Source organism: Pyrus communis, chromosome 11 (assembly GCF_963583255.1).
Source record: "Pyrus communis chromosome 11, drPyrComm1.1, whole genome shotgun sequence".
Taxonomy (NCBI): Eukaryota; Viridiplantae; Streptophyta; class Magnoliopsida; order Rosales; family Rosaceae; genus Pyrus; species Pyrus communis.
In genome coordinates, this window is record NC_084813.1 from 24244010 (window position 1) to 24266588 (window position 22579).

A 22579-nucleotide genomic window follows, 5' to 3' on the forward strand; every position below is an offset into this window, starting at 1 on the left:
ATACATCGTGCGATCAATTTTTTTTTCTGACCGCACGATGTACGATGAACGATCATGATCATGAGATCCTCCAGATCCCCAAAAAAAGATTCCTTTTCCTTTTCTCTGTATATTGTTTGTGAGGTATTTGTGTATAATATTGGAGGAGAGCTTTCGTGGACCCATCCTAGGATATGGATCTCTCTCTCTCATTTTTTTCTTTCCCTCTCATATTTCTCTCTCATATCTCTCTCTCTCTCTCTCTCTCTCTCTCTCTCTCTCTCTCACACCTAAAAATCGCTGTCTTTCAGTTTGTGCACCCATCTCACCCATCTCCTTTCTCTTTCTGAAAGCCCTGTCAGCCATGAGAGTGAGAGCCAGCACCACCATAATCTAAAGCCCCCCCCCCCCCCCCCCCCCCGGGGCATAAAATTTGTTCCAAAAAACTCACAGTACCATTTGGGATTTTTAGTACATGATGCTTCCATGTTTCTATGCTATGCTTTTCATTCCTGCATGAAAAAAAAAAATCCAAGTCTTATTATTATTATTTTAATTTCATAGCTCACATCACATATGATGGCCTTCCCTCCTTGTCACAGTTTCATGTTTCAAACCCATGAAGATCCAGACCTCCACCTTGCTAATTCCTCTTGCCCTCCTCAGCACTTCCATGGTTTCTCTTCTCATTTTTTTTTCTTTCATTTATATAGTTTGTGATTTTCGACCAAAAAAATTATACTTAGTGGTTAATTAAATCGATTTATGAATAGATGGGGTGTTTAATTATTGATTACTTTTTGTGGTTTTTTGTGGGCTCTCTGCAGGTGGTGGAATGCCTTTTATGATGAAGAGATCACTGTCGTTTTCAGGTGTTGAGAACAATAGATGCCACCATCACGACCAAGAAGCGGCGCTGCATGGAGGAGGAGGCGGGGATGATGATTTGTCGGACGACGGATCCCAGATGGGAGAGAAGAAGAAGAGGCTGAATCTTGAGCAGGTCAAGACTCTGGAGAAGAGCTTCGAAATAGGGAACAAGCTAGAACCGGAGAGAAAAATGCAGCTGGCTAAGGCACTCGGTTTGCAGCCGAGACAGATTGCTATATGGTTTCAGAACAGAAGGGCAAGGTGGAAGACAAAGCAGTTGGAGAAAGACTACGATGTTTTGAGGAACCAATTTGATGCTCTTAAGGCTGACAATGATGCCCTTCAGGCTCACAATAAGAAGCTTCAAGCTGAGGTAATTGATTTAGTTAATTAGCTCAAGTTTATAACTTTTGAAGAATAAATTGTTGCAGCCTTAAGCGTAACCAAGCTGGCTAGAGCGGATGTGCTCCATACTCTGCACTCTAGTTTGAATTTCATCCCGTAATTTAGATTAGATTAAAGTAGAATATCGCAGACTGATTTTCTCCTCCATTCCTCAATTTTCTTCTCGGATGAAAATCAAGTTTGCAGTTTGAATAATCATCTCCCTAATTTCATTGCAGATTGACTTTCTTCTTCCTTCCTTCCTCTTGGTTTTCCTGAGGTGTACATAGAGTTTGAAGTAGCTAGAGAAATGCTAATTTTTCTTTTAAACATTTAATTAAATGATTAAATAACTTGTTATTGTAAGGGGAATATTTATTTATATCATCAGCATTGACTATGGTGCATTATCACTAGGACATCTTAATCTCAATTCTACTGGATGCTGGATCAGCTCTTGATCCAATGCACATGGAAATATATAATTGGTATGAAAAGTCAGTAATATCCCCTAATTAATTTATCTTAATCAGTGTCAGCTTGTCAGATGTGCATCTTAATGAACAAAAGTACTTTAATCTGAGTTGCTTCAAAAGTTAACCTAACTCCAATTGTTTAGATATTTATATTTGTTTGGTTTAAAATTAAATATGATGCAGTTATTGGCTCTAAAAAGCAAAGATTCATCAAATGAAGGAGGGTTTAATTTCAAGAAAGAAACTGATCAGGGTTCTTGGAGCAATGGAAGTGAGAACAGTTCTGACCACCACCACCACCATCATCTCAACTTAGAAATTTCAAGAACAACGGCAACCACCAGCAGCCCACCTTCTGATTCTCCTCAGATGAACGGAAAAAACCTCTTTCCACCGTCCTCCTCCTCCCTCAGGTCTGCAAGCACAACCCATCTCCTCCAAGGATCATCGAGGTCAGATCTTCAGTCCCTCAAACTTGATCAGATGATTCAGGACGAAGGATTGTGCAGCATGTTCAATGGCATTGATCAAGAGCAGCAAGGGTTTTGGCCATGGCCTGAGCAGCAGCATTTTCATTAATTGGATTGATCATCCAATTAAATTCCAAACCCTGAAGATTAATTACATTATTCTCAAGCAAGTTTGGCCAAGGCTCAGTGATCAGACAAGTAATTAAATATTCAAGGTTTTTTTTTTTTTTTTTTATGTACAGAGTTCCACTTTTGCTTCATCAATTTCATCAGTTGGGCTGAAAAATCAGTGTGGGGGAATTGATTTGACTCTGAATAAGACTTCAATTCTAGTTTATATCCCATATTTTTCTAGATTGTCTAGGCTTGTTAATTTCCTGGGTTGCACTCAGATCATATTAAGAATTTTTTCTTGTTCAAGCGATGATCTAGTCTAATCTAAACTACATGAAGATATTCAAACTTGAGTGCCGAGAAATAACCAACTTGGTTACGCTCAATTTTACAAGACTACGTACAGTACACTACAAAAAGATTTAGCTAAATAATTAAGTTATATGGATATATATATATATATATATATATATATATATATATACATGTGCCAGTGAGTGGATTTCCAGCACTGCCATGGAGCATATGGGACATGAGATCAAAAGGATTCTCCTCACCTGCAAAATTTTCAATTTTCTTTTTTAATTTCTATGTTTGTTGGTGCTTTGGGGATCATGATATTGTAATATAAAACAATTTCTATATATAGAATTGCTCTGTGGAAATAAGTTGCAGCCTTGCAGTGATGAGAAAAAAAGCTGACTTCATATAGCAGATTAGCTACAGAAGTTATCATGAAGATTAAAGCCTTAAACGTAACTGTGAGGAAAATCTCTGTTGGAGGTAAAGATCGAAGGGCCAATTAAAGAGGTGAGAAAAAGAGGGTTGAGTGGTAGATTCTGAGCACACATTCCAAGTAGAAAGAAGCCAAAGAGATGGGAGGAGAAAGAAAACAATGGAGTCATGGACTGTAAATAATATTTGTGAGGGTTTTTGAAGGTGACGTTTGTATATTTCCATCTGACAAGATTAAGTATCTACCTGTGTACTCTCTCTGTAGCATATATATATATATCCATGTGACCTACTGCCACACCATATGTGAATCCCTCCCTATCATTCATTCAAACACAATCATATGCATCTTTCTTTATACCAGATTTTCATGCAACAAAAATACCACTGTGATAATATTTCTGTTAGTAGTGTGAACCTCACGCAAAAGTAACTATAAAACTTTGCATAAACTTGTAAAGAATTGAAATCCTCCTGCTAGCTAATTGACTAAGACAAAATTTCAATTACTTTCATAATATATCAAAGTAGGTTAATTTATCTGTGTAATTACTTTACGATACAGTCATAGAAGTTAACTTTTCATGAAATATATCTTTATTTATTTTTTAGTCTATTTCATGATATATATCTATTATCAACAGAGCCTTTGAATACTCGTGTACTTATCTTTTGAGTCGTCACATCATCCAAGTTCTATATGTATGTAGTTTTCTTGAGTTAGGTACTATTACAAAAGATTTCTTTTCTTGTGTAATCTATGTATCATTTTCAATAGGATTTGATAGAAATTGTGTTGTTGGGTTGGTGTTTAGGAGACCGAAATGGTCATGTCAAGTTAACAAATTAAAACAAGGTCACAAGAGTCAACCACTAATTAATCAAACTATATATAACTTTGGAATGTGCGGTGATCGTCGGTGGACGAATGAGTTAGAATTAGGCTAGATTAATAGTTAGACTCCTGTCAATTGTAACCTCGAAACTGTTGTACAACATGCAAGGTTTAAGATTATGTATATACGCTTGGCAGCGTGCGCGCGCACACACACACACATATATGCCCTTAGTTAATTTTTGTCATTAGATCTTTTCTAATTCATTCGATCTAACAGCCATAAATGGTGAGGAATTTGTTGAAGGTAAAACGAGGTGTATAGATAGCACCACCCTTCATATAATGTTTGGCTACATTAATCCCATCTCGCTTACAATGTGAGTTATATATACGCATGTAGTACTAGCTAGCATGTGGAGTACATGTGAAAATGTAAGGCCTTTGTCTCCTTCAATTTAGACCATAACAATTTAGTCACATGTTTAAGCTGGGAACTAGAAAGTATATCTTATTAATTCAATGCCCTCATCATGAAACTATGAAATTTGGCATGAATTTCCAGTATATGAATGACATGATCACAAAATTAGAGGGATGCTTATGATTAATACACACAACACACACACACACACACACTGTTCAGTGACGTTTCTTCTGCGGTCTGCAGGAGGAAGGGTATAGTCGAATATGTTCCATTCATGTCACCTTCCATCCTCTATCGATCCATGCATCTCAGTTCTTTATGATTCATGCAGTCGTCATATAAATCGTGAGCTAATTGTTGACATGGGTTTGAGCTTATAATATATGCATCCATTCAGCGTCCGTTGCGAGATTCTTCAGCTTTTTTTAGAGACACATAGTCCAGTTCACACTGTTTTTTTATGAGCTCAACCGTTTAGATTTAGGATTTTTTTTCAAAGTACACTCTACAAGAATCACTTTCGTGGTTCTTAGACATTTATCTGCTATATATAATATGGCAGTCGATGATTGAAGATTTTGGAACTGCATGCCAAGCCTTGAACACCGTGCTTGCAGTTGCATGTTGTTTTTCGATCACACACACACACACACACACACACACACACACACACACACATACACATACGTATATTAGGGTAATGCTAGGAAGACTAAAATTTTGAGAGATTTTTCAGTATAACCATCACACGAGGTAGTACAACACGTGTTCATATAGAAATGATGGGTTATGTGTGTTAAAAGGTTAATAACTTAAAAATTAAAATTTTCCACCACTTGCATAAAAACACATGGTGTATCATCCATGTTTCCGTCACAACTAAAAATTTCTCCAAAATTTTAAACCAAATTTGCAAATCAAATGATATGTCACCAATAGGAGATAAACACGTTTATCGACACTTAATTAATAATCTAAATTGTGTAAACTATATGATGTGGTTGATGATGATTGAATTATTAATTAAGTGTCGATAAACGTGCTTATTTCCTATTGGTTACATCATTTGATTTGCAAATTTAGTCTCCCTAGCATTGTCCTTTTCTAGAGTTTGCAATAGTTTGATGCATTGGGATAGTATTTTCTTGATGCATGGTGGACTAATGAACGATCATGTGCAACCCTCTCCATCCACTCCACAAGTAATTTTTCAGTGTGCTACAGCCTGATACATCAAGTATCATAATATAATTAGTTGAAATTTCTTTTAAAGTTTTCAACTAATTATATTATAACATATAGTGTATCGGGTCACGTTTCTGGTACATTGAAAAAAATTTACCACTCCAATTGTTTATTGTAAAATCCATCCTTTTTCTCTTTGTTTTTCCTTTTTCTTTTGGGTAAAGTGGAAAAGCCCAACAGTTACAAACTTCATAATGTTGTAGCCCAGATCCATAGATGGAGATGTGGCCTCAACATAGTGTAAAGCCCAAATTCACGAGGAGGCATGTGATAACGATTTTAAGGCCCGTTTGAAAGTGTCATTTGAAAAAGATCAATTGACAAAAATTGACAATAGTATATATGATGTAAAATGCAGTGTGTGAATAACATTAGTCAAAGCATAATTTCTTATGAAGAGAAGTGCATTTACGCACGCGTGGTGCTAATATTAGCCGTTGCAAGTAGAGGTGGTAAATCAACTTATTGAGTTATTAATGAGTATCCATGAAGACCTATTTAATTTAATATCATCATAATATAAAAGTGAAATTAGTAATAGTGATGATGGTGTAAGGCGAAATTAAACTAACCGGATCTCAATTCACAATCCAATCGGTTGATCATGCATCCCCTAATTGTAAATGGCAATTGGGCTTGCACGACAAAAACAACAACAAAAGTTAAAAAGATCCGACAAGAATGCATTAAAGTGTCCTCAACAGAAATTTAAAAAAGCGAGCAGAAAGTTAACACCATAAAAACCACACCACAAAAAGATAAAGTAAAAAGAAAAAAAACCCCTGTTTTTGTCTTCTTGTTTTTTGAGAAAGCTATTTAGATGCCCAAAAATTTAACAGCTATTTAATGAGATTGGTCCTATCATTATATGTGAGAGCTTCAATTGCATTAGATTGTGTCATCAAATGTGTCTAAATAGCATCGGGACGACGTGAGATCATTAGTATTAGAGTATATTGGAGTATATACCAGCAATATTGTCAATTTTATATTTTTACTTGACACACAAAACTAGTGCAGACATATAATGGAAGAAACCATCTATAAAGTATGTCAACAAGTATGTCGATTTTATGTGTTTAAATAACATCATAGTTAGAATGTTTTAAGCTACTCTAGTCTACAATAAGGGGAATTCGAACTCAACTACAAGAGATGGACACACTGGCCTAATCCAAAGAGAAAAACCCTTATCCCAATTAGCAATAATAAGACAAATTCAGTCCTAATAACGCCATAATTTTGCAATCAAACAATGTGTTGAGCATCTGCATGAGCACCACATCATCGTCAAAATTTGTAATTATCTTTTTCAATTTAAAAATTTATGTTCCTTTTTTCGCCAAAAAACACATGAAATGTGGCAATCAAGAATTGGCATAGTAACGTTTTAGTCACAAGTTGGAGGACGGCAAGCAAACTGTTTTTTTGGGTAATTCACGAGAAAATTTTCAGTGTGCCGGAACATAGTCTGGTTACTAAGTGTTAGTATATAAGTGGTTGAATTTTTTTTAAGTATCTAACTACTTGTATTATAATAATTTGTGTAAAAATCTTATTTTTGCTCCCTCACTGAGTCGCTACCTCTTGTTTCTCTCTCTTAAAACCCTCTCAAACATCCTTCTCATTCCTCACGCTGGTCCTTCGCTTCTTTTCATGCTTAACGCGCGTTTGGCTCCTCTCTCTCTCTCTCTCTCTCTCTCTCTCTCCCTCTCCCTCTCTCGCCAAACCAAACAACATTGTTCTTAGCTTTCTGGTTAGCTTAACCTCGACGCGATTCAGCAGTTGTTTCTGTTCTGTCTCCGTGTCTCTACGTCTTTTTTGTGCCAGTGAATGTGTGTGTTTTTTTTTTTTGGTTTTTTGTTTTGCTGCGAGTGACCAAGTGATGGTTTTCGAGTGCAAAATGTGTTCTTTCTCTTAGAACTCGTCGCCCTCTGAGATTTTGTTCCTGGGTTTTTTTCTTCGTTCTGAGTCCGACATTCTCCTCTGTTTTAGTTGCAAATTTTACTAGGTGGTCGTCGTTTTCGCTTGCATGTCGTATTTCTTGTCTTGATTTGAAGCAAAAGGCTTGATTTTTCGAGTTGGTTTCAGTGTTTTTTGGGTTTTTTTTCCTTCTGAATTCAGGATTCTCATATCTGAGAAGGACCCAATGCGTTTCCTAGAATTATGATTCTTTGGGCAGTTTTTCTCTTTTGAGGTTGTTTTTTTTCAGAGTTGTTTTCTGAATTCATAATTTGGTTGCTTTCAAAGGGGATTGAAAGATTGGTTTTTTGGTGAAATCTCATATTTTTTTCACAAACGGGGGGATTAATCTTGAGTTTTGACAACATGGAATTGGGTCCTGATGCTTTTGTTGGAGCTAAGAATGTCGGAAAATCGAAGGGAAAGGAAAAGAAAGATGACGAAGATGAAGTCAGAGGGTGTTGGATGAAGTTAAGGTTCATGGGGAGGTGCATGTCTCCAAAGACCAAACTGAATAGTTCTGCAAGTGGAACTAGCTCACCAGATGGTATAATTCAATTCATTCCTTAAATTTCCTTTTTGTTTACGACGTTTTCCTTATACAATTTGCCTCAATTTTTATGGTTTTACCTGCAGATTAGATTTTGATTGATTCCTTGACAATGTACTGGAGTGATTATGTTATTTAGCACGTCGGTGCGCCATGGATATAGATGTTTGTGAAAGAATTGAAGTGATCATGTTATTCATCAATCTTCATTTGGTTCTGTATTTGTTATTCTGGTTGGATACATCGATTATTCTGTGATTGTATCTGTTTGTGCATTGTTTCTGGTAGTTTGTTAACCAAGAAAGGCTAAGAACTTTTGTAAGTTCAACCATGAGGTGTTCTTCACATTTTGAATTAGAATTGTACCAATTCTACCGAACATTCCAACTTGCCTAAATATTTCCAGCATGTTTGATTTTGACTTTTTAAGTATGTTCTGTTATCAAGATTCGAATTTGATTTGTGTTTTCTGGATGCTCCCAAACATAAGGATATAGGGCTAGATCATTCTTTTGTGGTTCTGGATAAATGCTGGCACGTGTTTGATTCGCTCTGTGCTTATGAAATGTAGCTAGTTTATTATTTGACTCGTGTTGCTGGATGCGGGTTAAGAGGGATACGCAGGTGTACCCTTTCATTGTTTTGTATAAATTATGTGCATGTGTTAATTTGGCTGTTCGCTGTGCGCTATGTGAAATGACTATGTTTCCGTTTTTAACTGAAGATTTTAGAGTTGTCTTGACAATTAATGCATCTCTAATGTGATGAGACACGTCTCTGTATGCACATTTTGTAACGGCGATGCTAGTGTCAATTACTCGCCATGTGCACGTGGGCAACTGACTGAAACAGAACTCTTTCATGAAAGTAACGTAGGTGGGACTCTGTGTTACCTGTGTTCGGTTAACTGTTTAGCAAGCTTATCTTTAGCAGGGAGGGCTCTAATCATGGTCACCTACTCCTTCAAATAGCCGTGTCCAATTTTTTATGATCATATTAATCCGTAAACAATTTAGCATATCCACAGAGTATGCTTCCAATAATAAAAAATAATAATTAGATGAGGAAAACATTTAACGGGCTAAGCATTTTCCTATTACGAGTTCTGGTGCATAAAATACCTCATCAATGCTTGATAAATATGCAGACTTCTCTATCAATGCATATCATATATCCTAGTCGTGCCAAATTTAGAATCTGTGCCTACTCTTTATATAAGGCTAAGCTGGTTGTCTTAAATTATACCTAATGATTTGATATGGTGTCATTTGTGGACCAGCAGAAAGTAAAGGTACAAATGAATCGATCAAAGACCAGCCTGGTGCTCCAGTTCCTTCGTCTTCAACCACCAGTAACACAGGAAGTACTGTGCCTACTCCTAAGGCAGCTGAGGAACTGAAAGTTGCTTCCCAGCTACGAAAGTTCACCTTTGATGAGCTTAAGTCTGTAACAAAGAATTTTAGACCTGTGAATCTTCTGGGTGAGGGTGGATTTGGTTGTGTATTTAAAGGCTGGATTGACGAACATGGAACTGCTCCAGTAAAACCTGGAGCTGGGCTTGCAGTTGCCGTAAAGACTCTGAACCATGATGGACTTCAAGGTCATAAAGAATGGCTGGTATGGAACCTCATTATCATTTTTAGTCCGTTACCACTAATTAGAATTATCGGGTGTTTGTTCTCCTTCGTGGATGACTAATGATGTTTTTTCTTTTCCATGTTGTAGGCTGAAGTTAATTATCTTGGCGACCTACTTCATCCTAATTTAGTCAAACTATATGGTTACTGCATTGAGGATGATCAAAGGTTACTTGTATATGAGTTTATGCCTCGGGGAAGCTTGGAGAATCACCTCTTTAGAAGTATGTACTCAAAACTATATCTACTCAAAATTTGAATTTGGTTTTCCTTGTGACAAGTGTTTAGATGTGTATTTTCCTTTGGCTTGAAGATTTATGTTCACCTTTTAATGCTTGCGAGTGATTTGAACTACTGTGACTCCCACTGAATTTAACCTAGGATAGAGTTTAATGTGATGCAGAGGGACACAAGGATGATGATGGTTGTATTTTTTGGTGAGCGGTTTTCTATTAGTCTTAGCGTTGACGTGTGGATACTGTTTTAACACAGGTCCTTTATGTTTTTTGCTTGTTATAGTGTGTTTGAAAGTGCTTGTCTTAGGAATGAAAAGTTTCTATGTTTTAGATGCTATTCATATGCAAATTGTGCTAATACTATCTTAAATTCGTGTTTGGGGGTTGTGGATTACGATTTATTTCCTACTGTTAATTTACATCTAAATGAAGAAAGGGGTTAAAACTTACCAAAGTTGGATCCGCGTCATGATGAAATGCGGTGAGGTGGTAAGAATGCTCGAGTTTAAGTTGCCACACCTCAAAAAATTTCTGTAAGATGTTTCCTGAAAAAACAAAAAACAAAAGTTAAATTTGAATGAGAGTCTGCAGTGTAAGTTCTGGTTGTTCGATTTTTTTATGCTTCAGTGCTTTTTTTCCCCCATTTCAGAGTCCTGGCCACTCCCTTGGCCTATCCGGATGAAAATAGCTCTTGGTGCTGCAAAGGGTCTTACCTTTCTTCATGAGGAAGCCGAAAGGCCAGTGATTTATCGAGATTTCAAAACATCTAATATATTATTGGATGCGGTGTGTTACTGAGTTCAGGTTCGAATGTCCTTGTTTTTACCTGATACCTATTCTTCTAATCAATGATTTATTCTCCCAGGACTACACTGCCAAGCTTTCTGATTTTGGGCTCGCCAAAGATGCTCCAGAGGGAGACAAAACTCACGTCTCCACCCGAGTTATGGGCACTTACGGTTATGCAGCCCCTGAGTATGTAATGACAGGTTGGTATCATAAACTGTATGAATCATCTTTTTTGCCTTAGTCTCAACAGTGCTTACTGCATCTCATTATTTATGCTCTTTTGCTCTTGTGGAATGTAAACTAATTTATTTAATGCAAGCCATCTTCTATCAGGACACCTCACTTCAAAAAGTGATGTGTATAGCTTCGGGGTGGTTCTGCTTGAAATGTTGGTTGGTAAAAGATCTATGGACAAAAACCGACCCAAAGGGGAGCATAACTTGGTTGAGTGGGCACACCCGCATCTGAGAGACAGGCGAAGGTTCTATCGTCTAGTAGATCCTCGAATTGAAGGCCGCTTCTCTATCAAAGGTGCTCAGAAGGCATTTCATTTGGCTGCCCGTTGCCTTAGCCGTGACCCCAAGGCTAGACCTCTGATGAGCGAAGTTGTTGAAGTGCTGAAGCCTCTTCCCGATCTCAAAGACATGGCCTGCTCCTCATCTTACTACCAAGCCTTACAAGCTCCTGGGTCCAATCCAATTTCTCGAAGTGGCAGTAGAGGGCTGGCCGGGGTTTCAAGGAATGGACAACCAACTAGAACCCGATCCATGCCAAATGGTCCGCATGCCTCACCCTATCACCTAAACCATCTTAACCGATCACCCAGACCTATTGCGCAATCTGCACAATCATAAGGTTGAGCTCCCGTTAGATTTCCATTTTGTTTCCTTTCGTCAGAAGTTATCGTTCAAGGGATAGGACAGAGAGTGAGAAAAGAAAAGACCTCAGTTGTTTTATCGAGTCGAATGTCAGTGTGTTCTTCGGAGAGTCGAGTTTATAGGGTTTTGTCATCAAGCTTAACTTGTATGGCTAGACATAGATATTGAGCATAGAAATTTACCAAAGGAACATTTAAACTAGCCAAAGAAAAGAATCTTAAAGATGCTTGTTGTATGTGCAGTGAAAAAGGTTTCATGTTTTCTTGTTTCTTCGTTAGTAACTGCCTTTGTCGGTAATCTGCAATCTATGTTTCTCATTGATTTATTTGTGTTGTACGTGAACTGCCTGAACAATTGCCAACCGTTGATGTGCATGAAACTGCCTGAAGTTTCGAAGCAGTAAACACATCCACGGTGGACAATTGTGCGCGCACACGTGGTTGATTGTTCTTTAAGCTTTAACCACGAGTTCCCTATTTCAAATAAATAAACATGCCATGACGTGCTGGGGAAAAATTTTCGAATTATGTCCAGATCAATGTATTTAATCATTACATTTATTCATTCCCTGGAACCTAACCTTACAAGAAATTCAAATCACAAAAGGTGAGACATATGAAGCTAATTTAAGCTTTAATTGAAAACTTAAAAAGCATAAAATGCTTGTAAGGCTTTTTAGGAGTCACAATTGTGGAAGGGAAATTAGGGTGATTGACAGAATCCGGAAACCCTTGAGTCTCCAAGCACAACGCTGCATGCGGTTCATACACAAACCCTCCTTTCCCCTTCACATCCTTGAGAGAGTTACTCGTGTAGAACTGCAAGCCGGGCGCATTCGTCGACAGCTCTAAAACCCTCCCGGACTTTTTGTCGTGCACCACCACGGCGGGCCTCAGTTTGTTGCCTACACCGCTGCTGTCGAGGCAGTAGTTGATGTCGTAACCGCTAGGCAGCTTGTTGATCCTGCTTCCCACATCATTTGGCTTGAGGAAGTCGTACGGGGTTCCTTTTACAGAAGCTATTTTGCCGGTGGGAATGAGGTGACTGTCGACGGGAGTGTAATGAGAGGCAAAGATCGTGACGTCTTGGGACAGAATATCGCCACTGTTGTGACCGCCGAGGTTCCAGTAGGTGTGTTGAGCTAGACTCACCGGAGTCGGCTTGTTTAGAGCCTTAGCTTTCATTTTTATGCTCAGTTGGTTGTCTCCAGTGAGGGTATAGCTCACGGTAGCTAGCACATCGCCGGGAAATCCTGTACAGATTATGTAACAATGAATTCAGTCCGTAGAACGATAACTTTTATGCAACGAGATGTCACTGTGGCAGTATCCAAATTAAGTCATGTATGGTCAATGTTGGAAAGTTTAAAAGCATAACAATGCTTGATTTGCTTGGGAAACCGTCACAGTAGCATCTAGAACACATACAAAAGCGAACGTTGTGAAGTTGCGTATACCTTGTTCGCCATCGGCACTATGATAGGTGAAGACAATGGAAGGAGAATGGCCTTCGTTCTTGTGCTTTATCACTTTCCAGACAACATCACTGAATCCTTTTTTGCCACCTGACATTCAGTTAACCAATTCAATAAGGTAAATTAAGTTGCAGGTATTAAGCTAAAACACAGATTAAAACAAGATTAGTTTCAAGTTAAAACAAGATTAATGTATACCATGAAGTATGTTTTTTCCCTCATTAGCAACTAACTTGTAGTGAGTTCCATTTAACGTAAATTGAGCTCCTCCAATTCTGTTAGCAACCCGTCCAACGACAGAACCGATGTAAGAAGTATCATTCTGCAAAATTGCAAATCACAATGAAAACAGAAGGTAATTAGACAGTTGCAGGAGTATGGCGCATGGTGAGACGCAAGTGATAGATTTGAAATACCGTCACTTTTTTTTTGGTAAAATAGGAGGGTAAAAACCCTAAACTAAACAAGCCTTGGAGATCCCTAAGCAATCATCCATCAACACCATTCTAATCCACAGAAGAGGATCATGAAAAATGCAAACCCCTAGACAAAATGGGCCTTGCATGAAATACCGCCACTTTAACATTCTAGTGCACGTAAGTTTTTCTCGAGTTACAGGACAAATAAACAGGTCAACCAACCACTTCGATTCACGTGTTACTGTAAATCATTCAAGTATCTACAATATAGTAACTATTTAAATATAGACCAAAACAAAAAACCCAGGTCAAGACTTAGATTTGCACACCTTCAACTTGCTCTGCGTTCTGCAATATCATGATCCTTTTTTGGTTTTTTATGCAATGATTGGTTAAAAACAATTGTTGTGAGTAGCAGAAGTGCAGGAACCAAAAACTCTGTCCATGTGGTTAGTTGTACGAGAAATGCCAAGGAACTCTCAGAAAAGTGGAACTCTTCGTGAATTCTCTATCATCTCATACTTTGCACAATGTTTTATAATGTTGGCAACAAAATTGACGTTAAACTTTGAGGTGACAGAAAGTCTATGAGAGCCACTTTGAGAGAGTTCCCTCACCACTTCTCTAGTTGTATTATTTTAAGAAATGTGTTTCCCTAAAACTTTTCAAATTTCAAGGTTAGGAAAAACTTGAACATTGACTTAAAATCTTGCCTGCATTTTCCTTGACTACAGATAAATTTCCAGCTGGAGTTAATCACAATTTTACAAATTTTCCATGACATTCAAGAAATGTAGATTTGGTTGATTCAAGAATAAGAAATCATGTTAATAAAAAATAGACAAACTGACTGAAATAATAATTTTATAAATCATACATCTCTCAAATATTTTGATAAAATATTAACAACATAACGATCGAATACTGAAAGTTATCGTTTAAATTTGTAGTTTCACTTTTTCGGCCAATTTCCCATAAAAATAAGACTAGAGATTCCCACGTCCTACAGTTCCCCTGCCCAGCTAATCAAATCATTTCAAAGAATAATGTAAAAATAAAAACAACTAAACATAGATAGCACATCCACATTAATTCTTGCCTAAAATCCAAACTAACATTGTCCTCCCTATGAGACAAACACAGCAGTGTGGATCCCTCATAGAAGCTTTGGAACACTATCAAGAACACTAAACAGAAAAAAAATTACAGGAAAAGAGAAAACTCACCGTGTATTCTTTGACGGAATCGTACCCGAGAACTACATCAGCAAGCTTTCCTGCAAACACCAGAAAGGAAGAAACGGGAAAACCGAAGAGAAGTTAACACAAGAATTCGAGAAACAGGAAACCATCGAGGTAAAATCAAAGTTCATAGAATTCGAGAAATGAACACAAACCATTTTTGTCCGGTAAAACAAGGGAGATGATAGTTGCACCCCAGTTGGTGAAGTTGACTGAAAGATCACCCTTCTTGAGAGCATACACACCAATCCTTTCCTTTGATTCGGAACCAGAAGCATTCGCAATCGCGAAAGCGGCTAGAACGATGAAACAAAGTAGAACACGAGTCTTGGACATCTTGCTGAGTAAAATGTTCATATCAGATAAGATCAAAGGAAGAGTAGAAGTGTCACGGGTGGGACATGAACACGAAACAAGTCAGAGAAAAGGGAGCAGTTTGTACATTATGGTTAAGCTCTTATGTTTGTAGAGCCGGTTGTGTTGACTTGGTAACTCTACAAACAATGTGAGAAGATTCTTCAGTCGCCCAATTGTGGTCCCTTAATAAGACAGACTAAGAGTTTGTTTGCAAGTGTTTTTAAACGACTGTAAACGTTTTTGGTGTAATTGTTTTTTGGTTTCAAAAGCACTTTAAGTGGTTTTTGGAAAGAAGCACAAGATATATGTTTATTACAGGAAGTACTTAAAATGTTTTTCAAGATTCACTTGAATTTTTACTAAGAATTGGTTTCAAAAACATTTTCACAAAAAATCTTTCAGTCGTTTTAAAAATACTTCCAAATAAGCCCCAAGAATTTATTAACGCAATTTATTTGTTAATCGCTCGGCTTTATGCAATGCAAGATAATACTGAATAAGATGACTTTTCAATTTCATGACCCATGATCCTCAAGTATTGACTGCATGTCATACAAAAGATAGCCGTGACACCCAAAGTTTTTGGCTTTTGTCTGCAAATCATGATTACCATGCAATAAAGTAATATCATCCTCATTCGTAAAGTATTAGTTGCTAAAGTTTTTAGATTTGGATTGAACTCTCTGTCATCATTAAGAAGCAAAATTGGAAATGTTATTTTTGACTACATGTGGCATGTACCTACCAAGCAAATTGAGAAAAATCATCATTGACATTTGCTCCGCAATGTAACGAGGGTATATTCCTTCTTCCTATCTCACTCCTTACGTGATTTAATCCAATGATGAGCAAGATGGAGTGAAGGGAATGTATGTACACAAGTATTAGCTATCCAAGAAGCGAAACGGCAGGAGATGTTGACTACCGGGTCCCTGTAAGAGAGAAGAATGGCATACGTTAAAAGTTTAGAACCGTGTGAGAGGCAGGCTACGAAAGCAATGACACAACCAGTTGGTTCCATACGGATATCTGCCTTTTTTATGTCAGCCATTTGTATTGTTTTGGGAAAGGTAGCAATCCAATTGTGGTACCTACTAAAAGATAATGCATAACTATATAAATAAATTAGTACCAATAACAATCTATTTTAACAAAAATAAATAAATAAAGAAGAAAAACTTTCATATGACGGGATATTACTGCGCCGGTATAAAGATAATGAAAAGGCTGCAAGCTTTTGGTTCCAATCAAAATAAAAGATGAAGAACTTCCATACCAATCAATTTCTGATCGAAATAAAAAATGAGGTACTTCCATACAACAGAATGTAACTGTGGAGATACCATGATAATCATGTTGAATTACGAACTTGTCTTGGGCCCAAGTTATCAAACACAAATAAATGGTCCAGCCTATGGAACCTTTTACCGTTAGGTAAGTTTGGCCGCTGCATCAATGGAGGATGAGTAATCCCACTTCAAAGTGAAAGTTCGGTTTGCATCCATGGAGGATGAGTAGTCACTATGTATTGAATTTTGAATGTCTATATTTGTATTGTGTGAAACCAAGTACAAGGAAAGCTCATATAAATGAGCGGAAGAAAGGAAAAGAAACAGGAGGAGCCGAAAACAAGGAAAAGCAAAACATAAAGAAAGAAAAAGCAAAGCATGAAACATGGAGGAGCAGAAAACAAGGAAAAGCAAAACATAAAGAAAGAAAAAGCAAAGCATGAAACATGGAAGCAGAAAACATGGAAGGAAACATGGAAAAGTAAAGTTTCTTCAAATACTCCCCCTCAAGCTGGATCAAAGGGATTAATTGATCCAAGCTTGAACAAAAGACGTTGAAAATCAGCAGAGGGTAATCCTTTTGTGAAAATATCCGCAAGTTGATCATGACTGCGCGTGTAGTGAGTGTCGATCACCTTGGACTGAACTTGATTTCTGACGTAGTGACAATCAACTTCAATATGTTTAGTTCACTCATGGAATACAGGATTCGATGCAATGTGCATCGCGGCCTGATTATCACAATGTAGGGACATGGGTTGTTGATGAGGAAAACCTAAAGTCAACAGAAGGCTTTTGAGCCAAATAAGTTCACAAGCAGTGGACGCCATAGCACGATACTCTGCCTCTGCACTAGAGCGTGCAACAACACTTTGTTTCTTGCTTTTCCAGGTAACTAGGTTGCCTCCCACAAACGTACAAAACCCAGTGGTAGACTTGCGATCGAGAGAATTGCCTGCCCAGTCAGCATCGGTATAGCCTGAGATCTGAGTGTGACTATTGTTGCGCATAAGAATTCCTCTACCAATGGAACCCTTAAGATAACGTAGCACACGATGAACAATCTTCAAATGATCCATGCTTGGAGAGTGCATAAACTGGCTAACAATGCTGACAGCATATGATATATCAGGACGTGTGATAGTCAGATAAATGAGTTTGCCAACCATTCTTTGATAGTAACTTAAATTGGGAACTGGATCACCGTGAGTTTTTGGCTTCAAGTTGCTATCCAAGGGGGTACGAGCAGGCTTGCAATCTGTCATTTTTGCTTCGTGAAGAAGATCCATGACATACTTGCGTTGGTTGAGGAAGAAACCCTTGTGAGAGTGTGCCATCTCGATGCCCAGAAAGTATTTGAGAGTGCCAAGATCCTTGATAGCAAACTTGTTGTTGAGATACTGTTTAAGAGCATTAATCTCTGACATATTATCACCTGTCACAATTAGATCATCAACATAAATGAGTACAACTAGTTTACCCACTAAGCTGGAACGAACAAATAGGGAAGAATCCGCATTACTTCGACAAAAACCAACCCTTTCCAGAACATGACTGAGCTTGGCATACCATGCACGTGGACTTTGCTTGAGACCATAAATGGATTTATGGAGTTTGCACACCATTTCTGGATTGTTTGATTGAGGATGACCTGGGGGTAGCTTCATGTAAACCTCTTCTTCAAGTTCACCATGCAGGAAAGCATTTTTAACATCCATTTGAAAGAGAGGCCATGCATTGTTAATTGCAACCGACAACAATACTCTAACAGTGTTCATTTTTGCCACCGGAGCAAATGTCTTTTTATAATCGACGCCATAGGTTTGTGTAAAACCTCGAGCAACCAAGCGAGCCTTATTCCTTTCGATTGTGCCATCTGAATGAAACTTAGTTTTGTACACCCAACGACTCCCCACTGCCTTCTTTCCTTTTGGAAGTTTCACTATAGTCCATGTGTTATTTTCATGGAGGGCTTGAAGCTCCTCTGCCATAGCATTTCTCCACTCACTGTAAAGATTGGCTTCTTGAAAACTTTGAGGTTCTCGAGCTTCATTAATGGCACTTAGGAATGTAGCAAAAGAAGATGAGACTTTGCTATAATCAATAACATCAGTCACGGGATACCTGGCAGTGTAGGTCACATAATCATGCAACTTGGATGGAAGTTTCCTCTCTCGTGCAGGATTGCGACGAACTGTAGGAGATTGAACTACAGGTATTTGAACAACATCATGGTTGGAAGGATCACTGGAGGGTGCAGTGTGAATCTTTGATGAGGAAGGGTTTTCATCTTCAAGATGTTCCACCGAGTGAAGGTTAACATCATCCGGCACATGATCACTAGGAGTGCATGTTGCATCTTCTCCGTTTGGATATGGAAAAGGAAATAAGTCCATCAAATGCTCCCCCTGTCTAGAGTAATCCAGTGATTGTGAGAAGTAAGGAACATGTTCTTCAAATTTAACATCCCTTGAAACAACCATTTTTCTAGTTGTTGAATTATAGCACTTGTAACCTTTTTGGGTAGATGAATAACCTAGAAAGACACATTTGGCAGCCCTTGGGTCTAGCTTGTCACGATTTTGAGTTTGAATGTGAACAAAGCATGTACACCCAAAGACTCTCAAATGGGAAAAGTTGATCTTTCTATTTTTCAAGACCTCATAAGGTGATTTAAAATTCAACACTTTACTAGGCAATCTATTGATGAGATATGCCGCAGTAAGGACTCCTTGAGACCAAAACTTCTTAGGCACATTCATGTGAAACATAAGAGCTCTAGTCTTCTCAAGTAGATCTCTATTCTTCCTCTCGGCCACCCCATTTTGTTGAGGTGTTCCAACACAGCTTGTTTGGTGTAATATACCATGCGTGCTCAAGTAGTGTGACATGTTATGAGACATATATTCTGTGCCGTTATCTGATCGTAAAATATGAATTTTTGAAGCAAATTAGGTGGCCACAAGTCTATGAAAATCTTGAAAAACTTCCATCACTTCACTTTTAAATTTCAAAAGATACAACCAAGTAATCCTTGTGAAATCATCCACAAAAGTTACAAAATATTTGTATCCATCAAAAGACTCTATAGTTGGTCCCCAAACATCGGAATGCACAATTTCAAAAGGGTTACTAGCCCTAGACAAAGAGGAAGTAAATGGTAATCTAGTAAACTTAGAAAAATGACAAACATCACAAGGACTTGTAACTTTGCACATATTTGGGAACAAGGTGGATAGAACTTTTTCAGAAGGATGTGCTAGACGTTGGTGCCAAAGTTGTTGTTCTTGAGCTAAGCTTGAAGTGACTTGAAAAACCTTGGGAACTTGAATATGCTTGGAAAGATAGTAGAGACCATTTAAGAAAAATCCTTCACCAATCGTCTTCTTGGTGACTACATCCTGAAAGATCACATTTTTGGGAGAGAAAATGGCAAGACAATTTAATGAGTTTGTGATCTTGCTAACAGATAAAAGTTGAAAAGGGAATGAGGGAACATAAAGAGCCTCAGACTCGACATCACTTGAGATCAAATGTATTTTTCCTTTTCCCACAACCATAGCATTTTTTCCATTGGCAACTGACACTTGGGATGGAATAGAAAATTTTTCAAATTTATGCAAGTTTGTAGACTTGTTAGTCATATGATCAGTGGCTCCAGAATCTATAATCCAATAATCATGCACATTACCAATGTTGAGAGCAGTTGAGAAGGAGTGTAAGATACCTGGGATGTCCCTTTGTACCACGCCTTCATTTCCAGCCAGGAAGCCAGCAAACTGTCTTAGTAGTGCAGTTTGATTGTTGTCACACTGATTTAGTGGTCCTTCACTATCTCCAAGACCTTGTTTCTTGTGAAGAAACATAGCAAACTCGTTGATCAGTGCAGCTGGATTAGTGGTGAACTTCAGTGCTCCATCAGAAGAAGTTGTGGCAACATGATTTACCTTGTAAGAAGGGTTGTACGAACCTTTCGAGACACCTTTGTTATCCCTAGGAAACTTTGGTTTTAACTCTGGATGAAGAATCCAGCATCGGTCTCTTAAGTGCCCACCAGCATCACAATGGCTACATTTTAAGCCAGTTTTCTTTCCTTTGTAGCCTCTCCCCTCACCAAGTTTTTGGTTAGAGAAGTAAGCCCTAGCTTCTGGTATATTTGCCTTCATGTCCAAGGTCATGACTTTCCTTCGAACCTCTTCTCTTTGAATTGTGGCACACACACTTGAAAAAGAAGGCAGGTCGGGATTCATGAGGATATGGCTTCGAAGATCTTCGAATTCAGGGCTCAGGCTTGCTAGGAGTTGGAATATTTTGTCTTCCTCGGCTCTTTTAGTTAGCACAGCAGCGTCGATGGTGTGTGGTCGATACACATTCAGCTCGTTCCACATAGTGGTCAGCTTTCCAAGATGTTGCACAAATGGCTTCCCTTCCTGTTGCAAACCAGCAATGTCCTTCTTTAACTGAAACACTCTAGCCGCATTGTTCTGATTTCCATACATTTCCTTGAGATTTTTCCAAAGAGTCATGGAGGATTCAGCATAGCTAAAAATTTCTGCAATCTTACGATCCATGGAATTGAGTAGCCACGACATGACCAACTGGTCTTTGCATAGCCAAGCATCATACTCCGGTGAGGTAGTCTCAGGCATTGGAATAGCACCATTAACATAACCAAGCTTTGATCGTCCTCCCAGAGCAAGAGAAACTGCTCTCTCCCATGGAAGATAGTTAAACTCATTTAGCAAGATAGAACTAAGACGTTGATTTGGGTTGATATCAATATCTGAGTGTGGTGATGGTGGAGTAGCATGAAAGCCGTCTCCTTCCAAATTTACTAAGCTTTCTTCAGCCATGATTGAAGGACAAGAAGCTCACAAATCTCTTAAGAGAACACCACAGAGACAGGCCGGTTAGGGTCACTGCTCTGATACCATATTGAATTTTGAATGTCTATATTTGTATTGTGTGAAACCAAGTACAAGGAAAGCTCATATAAATGAGCGGAAGAAAGGAAAAGAAACAGGAGGAGCCGAAAACAAGGAAAAGCAAAACATAAAGAAAGAAAAAGCAAAGCATGAAACATGGAGGAGCCGAAAACAAGGAAAAGCAAAACATAAAGAAAGAAAAAGCAAAGCATGAAACATGGAAGCAGAAAACATGGAAGGAAACATGGAAAAGTAAAGTTTCTTCCAATACTATGTCTTGTGTTTAGTAGCTTTTCCTCTTGTATAAATACCCCATCCCCATAAGGTTTAATCACATCAAATCAAATAAGAAGAAGCAACAATAGCTTCAAATAGTGTAAGCAGTGTTATACTTTTTATATTTATTTTTTTTTTTGAATAAAAAAATCTATATATATATATATATATATTAAATAAATTTGACCGCAAAGTCAACCTCACTCCAGCATTGCTATCATAAAAAGTGACTTTGAGGAGAATTTATTGATAAACAAGAAAAATACAATATGTCAAGGGGGACATGAAGCCAAACCCTGACCATTAAAGAATTTATGAAAACAACTCAAAACCTCTTTTAGCAAAACCTATAACAAGGAAGCTTAGAAAGGTTATGAGAATAAGTAGTTGCAGCACAAGGAGGGCATGAATTCCACCAATGAACACCGAGGTGATCAACACCATAATTGGCCAAACAATCAGCAACTTGATTACCCTCCCTAAAATATGAGAAATCTGAACTTGCATGGAGGATAATAAAGCTCGACAGTTATGCCAACTAACCAAAAGTCTCCAAGGGATCGATATCAAAGAAGGCGAAGATGAAGAAAGAAGGTGAACAACCAGTGAGGAGTCACACTCAATCCATAATGAATGCCAACCTTGGTCCCAAGCTAAAGATATACAATGAATAACAGTGCATAGTTCGACATTTAAAGAAGAGGTCAAACCTATTAAATGACATGTAAAATCACGAAAGATACCACCAAATGCAGCCACATCAAAGGAACCTCTTGCAGCACTATCAATATTTACTTTAATCCAAGACTAAAAAGGCAGGCGACACAACACCTCAATAATTTTTCGAGCCTTAGCAGGACATCCATGAACACCCTAGGTCATATTTTGAGTATTTTCTAGTATTAGTTTTTGTGTGAGAAAATCCTTGAGTAATATTTTGAGTGTTCCTTCTTTCTCTTGCCTAAGTGGAAGTTAGGTTTGCATCAAGAGAGGATATGCAATCCCACTTCT

At 38.0% G+C, this 22579-nt stretch overlaps 3 protein-coding genes across 3 annotated transcripts; 2 read left to right on the forward strand and 1 right to left on the reverse strand.

The window, feature by feature from the left end:
- Positions 1-384: 384 nt before the first annotated feature.
- Positions 385-2394, forward strand: LOC137709333 (homeobox-leucine zipper protein HAT7-like). The gene is made up of 3 exons (XM_068448418.1): positions 385-655; positions 807-1222; positions 1893-2394. The coding sequence occupies exons 1-3, from the start codon at positions 556-558 to the stop codon at positions 2286-2288; spliced, it is 912 nt and encodes a 303-aa protein (XP_068304519.1). The 5' UTR covers positions 385-555; the 3' UTR covers positions 2289-2394.
- A 4864-nt stretch (positions 2395-7258) lies between these two features.
- Positions 7259-11962, forward strand: LOC137707944 (serine/threonine-protein kinase PBL34-like). The gene is made up of 6 exons (XM_068446890.1): positions 7259-8044; positions 9327-9664; positions 9773-9908; positions 10570-10706; positions 10786-10909; positions 11043-11962. Exons 1-6 carry the CDS (start codon positions 7864-7866, stop codon positions 11561-11563), a joined length of 1437 nt encoding a protein of 478 aa, XP_068302991.1. The 5' UTR covers positions 7259-7863; the 3' UTR covers positions 11564-11962.
- Positions 11963-12090: 128 nt separating this feature from the next.
- LOC137707945 (uncharacterized) lies at positions 12091-15207 on the reverse strand. The gene is made up of 5 exons (XM_068446891.1): positions 14877-15207; positions 14707-14756; positions 13260-13383; positions 13044-13151; positions 12091-12839 (listed from the first exon to the last, which is right to left on the reverse strand). Exons 1-5 carry the CDS (start codon positions 15076-15078, stop codon positions 12214-12216), a joined length of 1110 nt encoding a protein of 369 aa, XP_068302992.1. The 5' UTR covers positions 15079-15207; the 3' UTR covers positions 12091-12213.
- Positions 15208-22579: the final 7372 nt, after the last annotated feature.

What these genes read in the sequence shown, in the direction of transcription:
- LOC137707945 (XM_068446891.1), bottom strand. Translation starts at nt 15,078, where the DNA reads ATGAACATTTTACTCAGCAAGATGTCCAAGACTCGTGTTCTACTTTGT. An exon ending in TGTTTTACCGGACAAAAATG is followed by an intron (nt 14,757 to 14,876) that starts GTTTGTGTTCAT and finishes TGGTGTTTGCAG; the next exon opens with GAAAGCTTGCTGATGTAGTT. An exon ending in TAGTGCCGATGGCGAACAAG is followed by an intron (nt 12,840 to 13,043) that starts GTATACGCAACT and finishes TAATCTGTACAG; the next exon opens with GATTTCCCGGCGATGTGCTA.
- LOC137709333 (XM_068448418.1), top strand. Translation starts at nt 556, where the DNA reads ATGATGGCCTTCCCTCCTTGTCACAGTTTCATGTTTCAAACCCATGAA. An exon ending in CCCTCCTCAGCACTTCCATG is followed by an intron (nt 656 to 806) that starts GTTTCTCTTCTC and finishes GGCTCTCTGCAG; the next exon opens with GTGGTGGAATGCCTTTTATG. An exon ending in ATAAGAAGCTTCAAGCTGAG is followed by an intron (nt 1,223 to 1,892) that starts GTAATTGATTTA and finishes AATATGATGCAG; the next exon opens with TTATTGGCTCTAAAAAGCAA.
- LOC137707944 (XM_068446890.1), top strand. Translation starts at nt 7,864, where the DNA reads ATGGAATTGGGTCCTGATGCTTTTGTTGGAGCTAAGAATGTCGGAAAA. An exon ending in AAGGTCATAAAGAATGGCTG is followed by an intron (nt 9,665 to 9,772) that starts GTATGGAACCTC and finishes TCCATGTTGTAG; the next exon opens with GCTGAAGTTAATTATCTTGG. An exon ending in CCCTGAGTATGTAATGACAG is followed by an intron (nt 10,910 to 11,042) that starts GTTGGTATCATA and finishes ATCTTCTATCAG; the next exon opens with GACACCTCACTTCAAAAAGT.